Source organism: Vigna unguiculata, chromosome 11 (genome assembly GCF_037176805.1).
Source record: "Vigna unguiculata cultivar grain cowpea cultivar isolate G323 ecotype 2 chromosome 11, ASM3717680v1, whole genome shotgun sequence".
Classification (NCBI taxonomy): domain Eukaryota; kingdom Viridiplantae; phylum Streptophyta; class Magnoliopsida; order Fabales; family Fabaceae; genus Vigna; species Vigna unguiculata.
In genome coordinates, this window is record NC_140802.1 from 41,667,861 (window position 1) to 41,684,728 (window position 16,868).

The following is a 16,868-nucleotide window of genomic DNA, read 5'->3' on the forward strand; positions in this document are numbered from 1 at the left end:
AAAAGAAGGGTATTATTATAATATATATTTGGGTTGAAAAAAAAAAACAAGTACTATAGGGTCTTCATTTTTAGGTCTTATTTTTTCGTGGAAAACTATGGCCCTCAATTTTGGAACATGGCAAGAGACACGTTGTCTACTAGTTAGGGAAGAAGAAGCCAATTTAGGAATCCAAGTCAAAAAGAGAGGAATGTGTTTTGTAGTTCAATTAAGGGTACAAGATCACTTACATTGTCTTCAAACTTTACCCTTTATCAATGATAAGCACGTGCATATACAATCTTTCTTCTCAACCTTCATCTTCATGTATGAGTTATCATGAACAATGTTTTGTTCTTATTAAGATTCTCACCATGTTTTATGTTTGTGTGTGACTTCCATGGACAATTAATGAACCTTTAGATGAAAATGAAAAAAAAGGGTGTGTGTTTCATCTTAATACCACCATTTAAAAACTCTTAGAAGAATAAAATAGTCTTAATAAATGTTAACTTTTATATATTTAAAAGAAAGAGAAAATGAATAGTAACGAGAGATAATATCAAATGATAGTAAAAAGAGGTGTGGTGTCAAAATACTAGTAGTATCCTTATTTAAATGAATTTAGAAGTTAAAACAAAAAATAGTTTAAAGTGTTGACTCTAAGATGAAATTTAATTAAAGATTATCTACATAATTATTGTATTTAAGAATATATTGTTTTTTATTATGTATGTCTTTTTTTATCATAAATATTATATTAATGAAAAAATAAATATGATTATTTTAAAACTTATTAATAGATATTTGAAAGAATAATTTTAGAGATGTAACATTGAATACTCTAATTCAACAAATCAAATTCTCTACAAACATTTTACCATACATAAAAAAAATAACACAAAGCAAATACTTCACCTTATATTACTTGGTATTACATAAAAGTAAGAATGTATATTTTCTGTGTCTGTTAGAAGGTTATAAGAAAATATTCCGAAGTGTAGCGACAATGGAATTGTTTTTATTGTATTAAACTCAATCTATATGGTCAACAAGTGACTAATGTCAAGAACAATGATCTTAGGCTAGGTATCTTACACAAGGATCACGATTTTGAAAATAAAAATAAAAATTTAAAGCATAAAACTTTTGGAAATTAGACAACCAGTCATAAAGTGTAACCTCTTACTTTGAACACTCAATGTCTTGAAATTCCAAATTTAAGTACATTTTTATAACCAATTAAAATATATTAATAAACAAAAAGTACTATATTGGTTAAGATTCTGATGTCATTTACCCTCTAAGATGCACCTTTCAGTCAATAAAAAGAAACGTCTTTGCTTTTCCCACACAAAGAAAAAATGTGTTTTTTTTAAAGTATGGCACATGCATTTTAAAATTGTACTTCTTCTAACCCGCCTAAATCGGTATGGAAAAATTATTAGGAATAATGACCGCGTTTCTGAGATATTATTTGCTTTGAAACGTGAAATTCTCTCACGGTTTTGTCTCTAAAAGATACATCAGATGATGGAGGGAGGAATAAATATTTAAACTGCGCTTGACTTCGACTCCTAAGTGATGTAAAACTTATTGGGTATACTGGAACAAGCCTCTAGATGAGGGCAAGGGGAGTTGTCGGTCCCACGGTGGACGTTAGATGTTCCTGTTGAGACCAAACGTGCCTAGATGGACACAAACTTATGCAAGGGCCGAGAAGTTCTCTGCAATCCTGATGCATATTCCGCCTCTATCTCCGAGCGCCTCTCCTTCAATCTGGGTGGCGTAGCCTCAACGAGAAGATGCCTACAAAGACAATTCGAAGCTTAAGTAAGCAAAGACACAAATGGTGAATAGTAATTAGTGAATCATAATCATATCTCGCAAATTGTAAACTATTTATATTATACTACCTGGATAAGTCTTGCTTGTTGGGCCCAAGATTTACGAAGTTGCTCCATCTTAGGTCGGAACATTGGCGTCATCTGTGGGGACGAAAACTCTCCTTGCCATCGACTAGGAGCTTGTTCCGGTACATCCAATAAATCTCACATCGTTTATGAATAAAGGTCAAGTACAGTTTAAATACTCATTGCTCCCTCCATCCTCTATGAAGTGTTTTTTAAAAACAAAACCGTGACGAGACTCCACGCTTCAAAACGGATAATACCTCAAAAACGTGATAATCGTTACCTCAAAAATGTGATGATCGTTTTTAACGATATTGTTCAACTGACTCAGGTTGGTCGGAAGAGTACTTAATTTTAAAGGTTTCTTTATGTTATATATTAATAATTAAATTATAATAAATACTGAATATATATTCTTACACATTTTTTAAGATATCAATCAATTAGCTTTATTTTTTATGAACTGACATGTTTTGCCACAGCTACTCCAAATGGCTCTAGAGATCAGATCACGTGCGGAGCACATGATTTGCAAAATAGTTTCGCAATCAAACGCGTTTAAAGACACATGTGAGAGCTCGCTGTAACGCAGCACTCGCACGTGCTTTGTTGTCGTTTTTATTATCACTCTTTCTAACTTTAGTGGTGTGAAAGTGACAAACCAACTATTTATTCCATATTCCTTTTTATTTAATTTACAATTCACTTTTCGTTATTCAATTTCAAAGTTTCAAACTAATTTGATGTGAAACTAATTTTGTTCAGATTATCAAAGTTGTGTTGGCTTCAGATTACTCATGGGCTGGAACTTGTTGGCTTTACTTTATTACTTGTTGGAATTGTCTTCCGAATTTATCATTTTTGTATTTATTTTTATTATAAAAGAACTATAAAATAAAGTGATGAATTTAATTATTTTTTTTCAAATATTTAATTTATCTAAAAAAATACATTTTAAACAATAAAATGTGAATTCTTTGAGTCGATATCCAAATCTATATTTAAAAAAAACTAATATATCAATTCTATAATATAAATCTTTTGTTATTAGTATTTCAATTCTTATAGTTATATATTTTTCATCTTACATTTAACACAAAGCTTCAAACTCAACTTAAATTTCTAATAAAATATATTAGTAGCAATTAGAAAAACAAGAACTTATCTTATAATTAATTTTAGATTTTTTTATTTAAGTATATTGATTTTTTTATTGGTTTTTAATTAGTGGCCATTGTATAATCAAAATTTATATATTTTTTATGATTTCATTATTCTAAAATGGGAATATATATTTTAAAATATTTCAATACTATTTTTCAACTATATATATATATATATATATATATATTTTTTATTTTTTTCTAGTCAACTGGGTAGAGTTTATAATCTAAACTAGATATGATTAAAAATTAATTTTCCACAACTTCTTTTGACTTTAACCTTATAACAATTTAATTTTTGTAAACTATTTATGATAATATTCTTCTTTAAATTATTTATTAGCTTTGTTTGTTGAATAATGGAACATTTATTTGTGTTTCAGTGTCGACACTTTTGTCTCATCCAATTGTAAGGATCATTCAAAAGATTTTTCTATAGTGACAACACATATCAAATATGTATCTTTATAATATTTTTCATATTGAATATATTTTAACCTTACACAATATTTATTGTATAAGTGATTTGATGCTACTTATTTATTTGTGTTAGTTATTATCATTAACTTTAAATTTCAAAGACAGGTTCTTTACAATGTATCAAGGTGGCAAATTTACAAATCGAATTTTCAAAATTTCTAATTTTTTATTTAAATTTACAAATCGATTTTTCATTTATTGTGATACAGTGTTGTAGATGTGGCAAATTTAAGATAAAACGTTTGATGTCTTGATTTAAAAAGGAGTGATAAATACTTCTGGATTTTTGAAACAACTCTTCAATTACAAAATAAAAAAGTAGTAAACAGAAGAAAATTGAGAATGTGTTGAAAAGAAACACGGATAAGAATCGTATGTATTATGATATCATTATATAATATTCCTCTCACGTAATTGTTTTTTATTTTTTAAAAAATCGCATTGTCACAAAATAAAAAGTAATACTTTTCCACCATTATGACTAAATTAATTACCTAAGAAACACGTGATTTTAAATCTAATTATAATTGAAAGAAATCAAGCTCTTTTAATCCCAACTAATTTTGAATGAAACTCTATTTTCCAACAACTATAATTAAAAGAATTTTCAAAGGTGATTTTTAACTTAGTGCTATCATACTCTTTTTATGAGTAATTTCATATTCAAATATATTTTGATATTTATTTTTGTTAAAAAAAATGTTTTTGTTCATCTTTTATAAATTTATTTCTATTTTTTTTACTTTTAAATTTGAATGAGGAACAAAAAATACATTTTAACCTCACTTTTATGTATACTCTATATAACTTATTTTCACTCGAAGCATTATGGCACAGGTAAAGTGATGGAGTTTATATATAATTAATGTATTTCAAATAAAAATAATTTTCACCAAAATATAAGTTGATTTTTCTCTTAAGGAGCACATATGATGAGTTTAACCTTGATATTTTGATACTAAAAAATTACTAAGAAAAAAAAGTGATAGTATGAGAGGAAAAGAATAATCCTTTAACAACAAATATCATAAAAAAATTATATTATTTATAGAAAAGAAATCGTTATAATCCCATTTCAATAATGAAGACAATGTTTTGGACCACATCCCTTTCTATGTTTCTTGAGGAGATTTTTCTTTTGAAAAATTGTTTTTATAATTTCTTTTAGTTAGGGTCTATACTAGAGCTATCGAAGGAGAAAACTTGGTGGTGAAAACTCCCAAGGAAGAATTAGTCATAACCATGACAATGAAAAAAAAAAAAAATATATATATATATATATATATATATATATATATATATATATATATATTTATTTAAATAATTTGTTTTCTCTATTTTATCATAGGATCTTTATTCGCTAACCACAACCAATAGATAATATCCAGAAAAAAATCGAACACTACTAATCAAAATCAACCAATATAAACTCCCTTTCTAAAAGAAAAAAAAAACTTTTAAGTACGTTAAAATTTAAAATATTTTTCATTTATACTAAAATAACTTTTAATTTGTTTTGTTTTGATTTATCTGTCTCGGCAATGTATATAAAATATATTGTTTTTTGAAGCAAATGATATGGAAGTTTACTCTCTCATTGGTTGAGTTTATTCCATTAAAGGAACATGTTTTGCCCTTTGCTTATCATCAAATTATTGTTCTCTCCATCATTAATATGTAATTAAAGTGAAGCTAATCACTCTTAATCATCTCACCAATAAACGTTTTTTTTGTTTTATTTTTATTGCTAGGTTGCATATTTAGGCTTACCTAGCTACTTGGTAGGTATTGGATCTTGCATCTCTATGTTGTGTAGTGTTCCCTATTGATTGACAAAAAACAAAATGGATTATGGAACCAAATAAGGAATCCAAAGCCAAAAGAGAGATTGGTCAAGAACTACCACTTTGTCAAGGAATTAAACAATCACCAAACATTTCGTTTCTCTTACTAATTATATACACTAGATCGATAGCAATATTAAGATTTCAAGTGAGAGTTTAATATTTAATCATTTATTATGTTAGTATTTGGTTATGTATTAAAGTGATGTAAAATTGGTTATAATTGATTTTCTATTGCAGAATCACCGTGTATTTGGTTTGCAAAATCATTTTAAAGATAAAAAATTTATGTTGAATGAGAATCGACTAATTGTTACTTAGAATGAACTTCGACGACACTAACCAGACACGAACATAAATTGATTTAGAAATTGATTGTGGTGTTTTCTGCGTGAAATTAAACACATGCACTAAATTTTCTTAGTATTGACATTAGTGCTCATTGAAACACATGAAAAAAATCCAACATAAGAAATCCAACATATTAATATTTAAACATAAGAAATCCAACATATGATTAAGTAGTGTTAATCTCCCATCATGAAAAAAATCCAACAAATACAAATTTCAAAATAGCAATGGAAATAAAGACTATAGTAAGAACAAATTTCTTTCCCTTAAATTTCAAAGATTACATGGAGTAAAACACATCTACTATTTGTATGATGATGGTGTTTAACTTAGGTGTTACAAGAAGTTGGAGATTATGATCACCAAGTGAATAAATCTCCTAACATTGGATTATGATCACAGGACTGAATACAGGAACTTCATACCAGATAAACCAGCAATCACATTCTTTTCCTCATGCATGGAATTGAATTAGCCTAATAAACCCTAGCCATGAATTGATTTTTATTAGTTCTAATTGATTCCTTGAACTTCTCCTTAGGAGACAATCATTGGAACATTTTTGTGAATGTCTATACTATATGTAATTATATATTTAATTAAAGTTGATATGATTCTGTTTCAAGTCCAAAGGGGCTCCCATAGTGAGTTTGGGCTAGTGTTGTCCTCAAAGAAGTTGTTGATGCCACTTTGATAGCCACCACTGTGAGGAGGAGTTGAAATGAAATTGTCCACTGATTGTTGTGGTGATTCCTGTGGATTCTGTGCCATTTCCATGCAAATTAGAGCCACAAGATTTGCTTGCTGAAGTTGCATGGTTACAAGCTCAGCTTGTGACTTTGCCAATTGTGCTTGAAGTTCATTCACCTGCTTCTGGAGCTGGCAAATTGCTCCTGCACAACCATAAACAGGGTCTCTTATTCTTGCACTTGCCTCATAAACCATGCTGGTCACTGCATCAGCCCTCTGAGACTCTGGAAGTTCCTGAGAGGTATGTGCAACAACATGTTTAGATGATTTATAAAATGAAAAAGCTTCAGAAAATAAAAGCATTTATTGGGTCTAAAATTAGGTATCTGTTCATTGCTTCTAGATCTGAAGTTTCTTTTGAAAGACTTAACAAAGACCAAGACTTGGAATACATAAGATTGTTAAATGAATATCACTACTTGGAGACCCCACCAGGTGTTTGTTAAAATTAGGTGGTTGATAACGCATTTGTTATGGCATTAGAACACTATGCCTCATTTTTACTTATCAGGAAAAAAGGGCCTCATTGACCTTAGAAACAACAATTAAAGTCAGAAGCTTGGCATAATTAGTCTCTAGTACCATTTACTTTTCAAGTTTCACTGCTAAAGTAGGGAATGGTTTTTACAATAATCAAATATGTTACTTCTTATAAAGTAACTTTTGCTTTGAATCTATAAAGAAAACTGTTTACTCATCATGTGTAGAAATATGTTCTCTGTTATCTCTTTTTCACAGATGAAAAAAAAAATGAAAAAAGACAGGTTTTTGTTTCTGAAGGAGAAAGATTATACATACTTCACATGTTTCTGTAAGAGATGAAGCACAAGAAAACGATTATATTTAGAGATTAGAAGTGTGTGTGTGTGTGTGTGAGCATAGGATGCTTTGTCGGGTGATACAGTACAAAAATGGAGAGTCTCAGAAAATCTTGTTGGAACTCCATGATCTCAAAGATCAATGCTTACCGCAACATCTTACACACAGACTTCAGATAGCAGAAACATGTTGAAAAACGTTTTTGATTTGGTTTAGATTGAAGAAGAGAGGGAATGAAACAAGTATGATTTAAAAGGGTGATGTGAGCAGAACCTGTAGGAACTTGATGATGTTGCTGGCACCAAACACACGGTGAGCAATGGTAAACTTGGCAGGTTCAGTGGGAGGGAAATAAGGTGCGAGAACACATTTCTCAGCACATCTTCTCCTCAAAATCTTGCATGCAGCACAAGGGCTCATGACAACAGTGGGAGGTGGAGGAGGTGGTGGTGAGGAAGAAGAGGAAGTGGGGGAGTGAGAAAGTGGGGCAGAGGAAGTAGGGGTGTATGTGTCACTGCTCTCCATCTCAGTTTCTAACCTCCTTTGTTTGTTCCTTTGTGTGTGTCTGTTCTCTGGTTGTGTTGTGTTTGAGGGACAAAGAGAAAGAAAGAAGAAGAGGGTGTGTTTGTGGCTTGGTGGGGTTTGTTATTGGAAGCTGAATCCAAATCCTTTTTATAAAGAAAAGGAGAAGATGGAAGCATGTCATGGCATGAAAAAGTGATGTCAGAGTTGAATTTTGTTAACCAACGTGGCTGCTTGTGGTTTCCCACTTCTTGGTTAGGTGTTGTGGATTTGGCTCATTGTATGAATCAAAACTCTTCCTCTTTGAAAAATACCCTTTTCAAGACACATTCTGATTGTGATTTGCCCCGCTTTTACTTCAATCAACAATTTCCAAAACAATAAATAAAAATTATTCGCCACAATTAATTTCCTTCCATAAAGAACCAGCTTCTGCATTTTCCACACAAAATCTTTTCTGGTTTGCCTAACTTGTCTAGGAATGTGGAAAGTGCTTTCCCCTGTACATAGTTAGAAAACCAAACCTATGTATATATGTTTGAATCAACATGTCCTCTTCACTCTCCACCTTTGTTGGACTTGAGTTTTATTATTATTACACCATGCCCTCAAAACCAAAATGAATCATACATTAACTATCACCAACATGCTTAAATCTCTCAATTCATACTATACAATTCTCCTTCCCAAAATCATTTTACGTGTATAACAAGTAAGTTACACATATAAATTAGACCGTTCATTCTACATTACTCCTTCGTTTGTTTGTTTTCGATTTTTCCCTCTTATCCTTGAACCTTCTCATAATGGACAACACAATGCAAAGCAGCCCCAGAGAACAAAGCAAAAACAATCATATTTTCTCACTATCTGAAAAATCATTGGTTGAGCTGGTCACAGTTTTTGTTTTTCTTCCTTAAATTTGCTTAGTACGGTGAACTAAACATCTGGCTCATAATAACAATCCTTTATGAACCTAAGATGTTATCTGATTATGAAACTCATAATTTTACTGCATGAAATGTCCCTGGTAGTGAGTAACTCGTCATAAGTTGTTATTTTTCTGCAAAGTGACTCATTAAATTAAGATTTTTGGTTAAAAGTAGTGTCAATACTTTACATAGATTGCACTTACGAATTTATGTCTCATTGATATCGTATCTCTCTAATAAATTTTGTTTAAAAGACTCATCAAATGTGACACCTATTCTTTTATATGAATTGATTCATGACTGATACTATCCAAATCTGTCAAATTAGAAACTTAATCACTCTTTCTTGTGCGTAAAAACGGTTTGATTAAGGAGATATTAGGGTATGTTGCTGCCACGATAGAGACAAGAGTAGCTTTCTAATTTCTACTCACTCAACTACTACAAGAGACTCTGCTTATTGATGCAGAAACTTTGTGTAATAAGTATTTGGTGGAAATTACGTGCACACGTTTCTTTGGGTGTATGTGGGTGTTTGCATGTGTGTGGCAGAGAGTTAATTGGTCACAAGGAGGGACAAAGTTGTTGGGGGTCGTTTAGCTCGTTGAACATTGATAACCATGTAAGAAAATCTTCATAATTAGTAAACCAAATTACCTTAATATCAATTCAAAATTGGCATCAAATAAAAAATAAGTTTTCTTAAACTTTCTATCAAAATAAAAATATGAAAATTCTATATCAATTAAAAATAAGATAAATTTAGTTAGTGGATTACTTATATTTTGTTTATTTGTATGCTTTTTTCCATAGGAAAAATATGTTTTTTTTTTTTCTTTTAGTTACTGATCAATGTGAATTGGGTTGAGATTTTCTTACCTCCTATTCTAAAAAATTCGGAAGCTTCTTGTAAAGTTGATATTTTGTGACATGTATAAAGTTGATAATGAGTGATTGAAGTTCCTGAAAAGCCATTTCAACACTGAAAACAGTGAAAATTTTAATATCCAAACATATATAACGTATAATGTAATTAGACTTAAAAGCTAATTGGATCAAACTAATCTTGTTACAATTAAGGAATAATTGGATTGAGTCAAATTTAATTATCAACATTTTATTTTATTTCAAACTCAACTTAACTCCAGTACACAAACAGTGACTTATTCAACTTATAGCTACCACGATTCAATTATAAGTTATAATCATTTTACTCACTTTTATTTATTTATTTAATACGAAATCCAAACAATAAAATGATTTATATAATTTTAATAACATTAAATACACTATGTAATAATACATCATGTAGTTGATTTAGGAACACCCAAGTCAAATTTTGCATAATTCATGATTTTTGAACTTTGAAGTATTGATAATATAATAGATGGCGCCAATACTATATTTGTAGAATGAGACATGAAGTTCTTAAAGAGTCATTATTTTAAAACTGGGATTCGAACTTATCTTCTTGAAGTGATTAATTTTTCCACGACTTAGAAAATTAAAATTTTTGAAGTTTCAACTTTGCGGTGGAAGCAGTTGGACCTTTATAATTTATTACATTTTCTTCCTCAATTGTTCTGTGTAGCCCTTAAGATTTCTTTTGCGCGTGGACCTTAAGAAAAGAACACGAGCCACCATCACTTTAAGGTTTACTCGCACTACAAACCAAGTCCTTTTTTTTCTTCCCACTCAAATTACACATGGTGGTGATTTGGTTAGAGGTCACACAAATCAATTTCATTAGTTGTCATAAGGTAAAAAAAATTAAAATATATCCCAGTTAGGCAATATAAATTTCAAATACAAAAAAAACACATGTTTTGAGATGTATTAGAAGAATTTTTTGTTTAACTTAAAATTTTAAGAAAACAAACTTTAGTAATACCAAAGATATTCAACACTAAAGATAATTGAATAAAGAGAATTGTGTGATACTAATCTTTCATCATAAAGGAAAATATGTAAGTTTAAGTCTTACATCGAGTAGAAATGAAAAAATTGAACATTGATAAAGAAGAGGCTCATTAACCTACGATCTTAAGGTTTTGGATTGGAGGTAATGTCAATCGCTTTGAGAAATGAATGGTTTTTTTATCCTATGGTTTGGTTATAGTCATTGAGAGATTGTTGTTCTAGATATATGATATTGGTCTTACACATATAAGACATTTGACACCACTTTTAACCCAAAAACTTAAGGCAATGTGGTTATGGGTATTTTATCTTATATAGTGTTTAACTTTGTCTCTTCTACCCAATGTAGGACTTTGACTCACACTTGCATTATTGCCAACAAATTTTGTGTGAAACGAGATATTAATGGATGATGCAATGTCAGTTGACATAATCACAATAAACCTAACAAACAACAAATTTTTCAATAGTGATTGACACAATTAATCTAACAAATAATAAATTTCGTTAGAATAAGCTTTGGATGACTCTTATATCATCTTAAGAATTGAACTTATTTCCAATCTCACCTTACAAAATTAACTTCTTAAAACAATCTTTAATGAGTTGAACTGATATTTTACTGGTGTAGTGTATTCTCAGTATAACCTTTTTCAAAAACCATGTCAACATTATGTACCACTTTTAATATAAAGCTTTAATGTAATATGTTGGTATTATTTTTATATTTTTCGATTATGAGACTCCAACAACTCATATTTAAATCTAACATGATAACTCAACTTTTTTAAGCAAACATTGTGATAGCTGAAATTGATATATAACCAAAAGCCTTTTCTTTTTAATAGATTCGTTTAGTGCATTCAACTAGAAACTAATATTTTGAATATAACAATGATGCAAATGGGCATAATTAAATAAATTTGACAGGTAAAGCGAAATATCGCAACTAAATTTGAAAAAGTTATAAATGAAGTGTTGCATGAAAAAGCAGTCAAAACTGGAAGTGGGTTATCCTGGTATGCAAGGAAGAGGAACATCAGAAGAAGATGTGTCATTCATTCATCCTCATCCTTTGTTTGTATGTTTGGTCTTGAAAAGTTGGTCTAAAGAATGGTTGTGCTTGCTTAATAAATGAAAAGTCGTGTGATTTTGTTATGGGTGAAATGAGGATGTCGTGAGGCACAGGGTAGAGAGTTATGCCAAAAAGACCGTGATTAGAAACATTCTCTAGACTTGACCAAATTTTTCCAAACCTTTGACTATTCACCCTCTTCACTTGTGCACCGCATTGCTGTGCGAGGATCATGACGCATAACTTCAACCATCAATCACTAACTACAACTCAAATTAAACACCTCATTTTTCAAAATTTAAATTTAAATGACCAGAGATTCGTCATAAATGAATTATCGAATCCTAAATTCATATACAATATTTCAAATCAGAAATTTTAAAACAATAAATCTTAGATTATATATATATATATATATATATATATATATATTTTGAAAAATAAACTTAACTCATCCTTACGATTATAGTTTCTAAGATAAGTTTTGTAAATAAGTTTATAAAAGTGACCGGAGTATTACTTTCAATCCAAAATTTTAAAATAATTTATTTATGGATCATTCTACTTATATATTAGTTATCTTATTCATTTTTATCTGATATGAGACTTCAAGCTTATCTTGAGTTCTTAACATTTGTTTACCTTCGATCTTTGTAGGATTTCTAGCACATCTCTCTCATATTATATACATTCAGCATGAAGCTAAATAACAATTAATAATAATCTAATAACACATTAATAAATTATAAATTTTGTTGAGATAAATTTTAGATAGTTTTGATATCATCTTATAAAATAAAATTTAAATTTAATTTAATCTCATAAAACTAACTTATAAAATAAAATTTATATATTTTAAATTCATCTTATCTCTAATAAATATATCATTTTCAGTATACATTAGTATATATCGTTGAAGTTCATCGTTAGTAATCAATTGTGAGGCCTTTTTTCACATTTTATTTCCTATCATGAACATGATGTACATAATTTAGATGTTGTTTATTCCAGAAAGATAATGTAAAAAAACAATTGATTTGGAAATGTCATTTTCGTGTTAATAAATTGCAGAAGATGTGGATATATATCAGCATGTTCTGCCCATGGCACCTACCATAACATATTTATAATATACTAGTATTTAATATAGTAAATGTTTTGGGTATATTTATAATATACTTTTGGATTAGAAATAGAGTTTAATGGTTAGGAAAACAACATATAAATGCCTCAAATATTAAATAACACCTATGAAAAAGATGAAGTGAAATTATAGGTGTTTAAAAATATAGAACCTTGTTCTAATTGTTATCCATTATTGATAGTCATGGTTTTCTTAACCTTTATATTTTTTTCATTATAGTCAAAGTTTTTATTTATTTCAATTAGTCATCATTTTTTTTAATTGTACTCAGTTGTATTTTAAAGTTTTTACTTATTTTCATAAATGATCAGATAAGAATTAAATATACAAGTTTGTCAAGTTTAAAGGACAAAGTTCATCGCTATAGTACAGAAATCTTGACCACGTTTAACCAAATTAAGGATTAAAATATTTTGTTCCTTTAGATTATATCTCTCAATTATTTTCTTTCAACCAATATTAATGGCTGTTTAATGAGCACTGACTGAAACTAAAGCTAAAAATGTTCAACAAAGATAAAAAATTATAAATCATTACTAAGATTTTTCTTTTTAACTTTTTCTATCAATGAATATAGTAATGCATCGTAATATTTTTATTTTTCGTTTACTTATGTAGAGAACAACTTAATTACTTTTTTTAGTAAGAAATTATGTTTAATATTGTAAATGGAAAGTAAACGCTACTAAGACAAATTTACTTTTTCTAAGTGGGTCCATTGATTATTTATTTGAGATTTAAAATGACTTTCATATACTAACTTAAGAAAAAAAGGTTTTCAACAACTATGTAAATTTCAAAAGAAAAATATTTTTCAATAATTCCTTTTAAACTTTGAATGATAATAGGTATGAAACATTTACCAATTGTACTAAAAGTTAATATATCTTGAAAAACTTTATTTGCTATTTTAGGAAAAGAAAAATGATTACATTGATTTTCCTTACAAAACTTTAATTCAGGAGTTTCTTTAACATGACATACAAGACAAAGTTATAAATATCAATAGGACAGTGATACCTGTATCATTGTTAACATGTTAATATACTATAGTTACTGTATCTTAACATTTTTTTTAATAATGATATTTTCATCAATTTTTTTAATTTATTATTCTAAGGGTTAAATATGTTTTTGGTCCCTCAAGTTTCAGTGAAATTTAAAATTAGTTCATCTTTAAAAATTTTGACCAATTTAATCATTCATCTTTAAAAATACGTGAATTTAGTCATTTTAACCCAATTTTGTTAAGTTTATCTTATGTTTCAAACGTATCTCATGATAGTATTTGAATTGTTTACATTATTTGACACATTTTCGCTTCAATGTTAACTCAAATATTATCAGATAATGCGTTTAAAATGTTAAATAAACCTAACAAAATTTGGTAAAAATGACTAAATCCACATATTTATAAAAATGAAGAACTAAATTGGTATAAAATTTTAAAGAGAGACTAATTCCAGAATTGACTGAAACTTGAAAAACCAAAAACATATTTAACCCATTATTCTAATCATTTTTAGATAATCTATTTTGATTTTGTTTAAATATGATGTGATGATCTAAAAATAATTAAAATATAAGTTAAAAAAATAAAAAAATAGTTCAAAATATTATTACCCTTTTATTTATATTTTTACTTTAATATATTGGTGAAGTATCACGCTGGTTTACTAACATGTTGATAGTTCTTTTGGTCATGTCTATAACTAATGTTGTCACTATAGAAGGAATCTAGTTTCTGCTTCCAAATTCATAGTGCTCTAGAAACACAAGTTTAAGTCCACTCACTAAGGCTAGAACCACGAGATAAGTGCCAAATTACCAAAAGTTCCCCACTCAAATTGTGATAATCCTTTTGAATTTAGTGAACTGTTCATTTTGTGTTTGAATTTCAATTATAAGGTTTAGTTGAACTAAACAGTTAAGAAAAAAACAATTCAATGGAGTTTTTTTTTTTTTTTATTTCAATTAGAATTCATGATAAATTTTGCTTCTAATTTACTCTGATGAGAAATTGTTACTCAAGTTTTAAAATACTCCTAGTTGACGTAAAAAAATTTAATAATATTTAAAGAAAACGAGGCTCATTTACACTGGATGGTTATCAGGTGGTACATAAAGGTTGTTTAGTGGGAGTCATTTCTTCCGTGTCAAAATAATTTTTTTTTCTTTTTACAATATTTTATTAAAGTTAGTTAAAGATTTAACTTAAAAATAATAATCAAATTATAGAGTTAAATTTAAATCACTGTAAGAATTGTTAAATATCTATCTTAATTACAAATAACCTTTTATCAATTTTTTTCCATCATTATATCGATCAGAAATATAACCGATTTATAATATATAAATAAAAATTTATATTTTACGTCTAATATCCTAACTGAAATTCAAACTACTCTTTTTCCGCGGTTCAGAATTAAAGATAAAACTAAAATAATTATAATTAACACAAAATTTTAAGGCAAAATTTATCTTAGAAAAACTTAACGTCCCATATCATATTGGTGTCAAGTTTAGGAACCAAAATTGGTGTTTTTCTTTTACTTCATATTTTAAATAACAACTTCAATACACGTTTTCAGGCATCAGTTTTCTCTCTTAATGTTCATACAATTGTGTTTTATTTAAATTGACGGTCGTGATACTCAGTAGCAATATGGTCAAGTTTTGTTATTAAACATGCATCACACGTTGTCGCTAAATCCATACAATACAAAGTTTTCTACATGACCACAATGTTTTTTTTTTTTTTGTTTTTTTTTTATTTTACTTTTTTAAGACAACCATGATACCATATTGGTGAATAGAGTTGGTATATTATTGATTAGTCATTGTGTTACCATTTTTCATGAGATACTTCAATCTATCATTTTTTTGTATATGGTGGACTTGGTCTACTTGTGTTTCAAGTATTTGTCTTGTCCTAACCTAATTTGATCTTGAAGAAAAATAAAGTCTGGCTAAGAATAGCTTTTTTTCAAAAATTGAACTTTTATAGTATTTGAATGATTTGGTCTTTGATTAACACACTAACCATTTATGTAAGTGTAACTATTTGATTAATCCATCACATTGCTATATAGCGGCTAACTTGAATTCTTGAAACATTTTCTTATGCCATTTTAGAAATAGTGTTCATATTGTCTGGAAGCAAAATTGAAATGAAAGAGAGTCAAAAAAAAGCATTTGAACATATCTATAAACTATTCAATTTTTTTTAACACTAATCCAATCCTAATAGTTCTTTGGATTGATATGTATAGTAATTGACACATCATTTTGAAGAAGATTCATTAAGACACAAGGTAAGGTATTGTCTGTTTGAAACGTATATTTTGTTACGGTTTTATCTTTAAAGAACAATTTAAAAGATGAGAGGAGAAAGATATATTTAAACCGTCTTAGACTTTGTCTTCTAAGCGATATAAAATTATTGAGTACAATAGAAACATCAGCTAATGTTAATTACTGATTTTTGTTAGTCAGTGGAGGAATTAAACCCAAAACCATCTTTTCTACCTTTTTGGATAAATATACAATTATGCAAATGCATGAACATCCATGATTGAAAGATCAAGGTAGAGCAATACTGAAACAAGTTCACTCTCTAGTATTCTGCTAAAGTTTAGGCAATATTCAAGGCCCAGACAAGGTTGTTAATTGCTACCTCAACTCAAGTCTAAAGTTGTCAAAGTTCACCGAAAAATAGAAAATCAAAAACCCTGTTGCAGAATGACGTGTTGTGTTGATTCAACAATGACCATTAGAAATAGTTGAGTCACTGCCAGATAGATTAGGTAGACTAAACAATCAATAATAAATAAATAAGCTATCTAATAGCACAAAACTTTGTATGATTTTTCAATATACAGTGATGATGTCTTTGTTTATGAATATTGACTGGTTTAGTCTTTTCATCTTCAGAAGACAGGGTTTTCAAAATATTCAGATGTAAAGAAAAATTAAC

At 28.6% G+C, this 16,868-nt stretch overlaps 1 protein-coding gene across 1 annotated transcript; it reads right to left on the reverse strand.

The window, feature by feature from the left end:
- Positions 1-5,971: 5,971 nt before the first annotated feature.
- LOC114168842 (LOB domain-containing protein 1-like) lies at positions 5,972-8,030 on the reverse strand. The gene is made up of 2 exons (XM_028053805.2): positions 7,573-8,030; positions 5,972-6,714 (listed from the first exon to the last, which is right to left on the reverse strand). Exons 1-2 carry the CDS (start codon positions 7,822-7,824, stop codon positions 6,352-6,354), a joined length of 615 nt encoding a protein of 204 aa, XP_027909606.1. The 5' UTR covers positions 7,825-8,030; the 3' UTR covers positions 5,972-6,351.
- Positions 8,031-16,868: the final 8,838 nt, after the last annotated feature.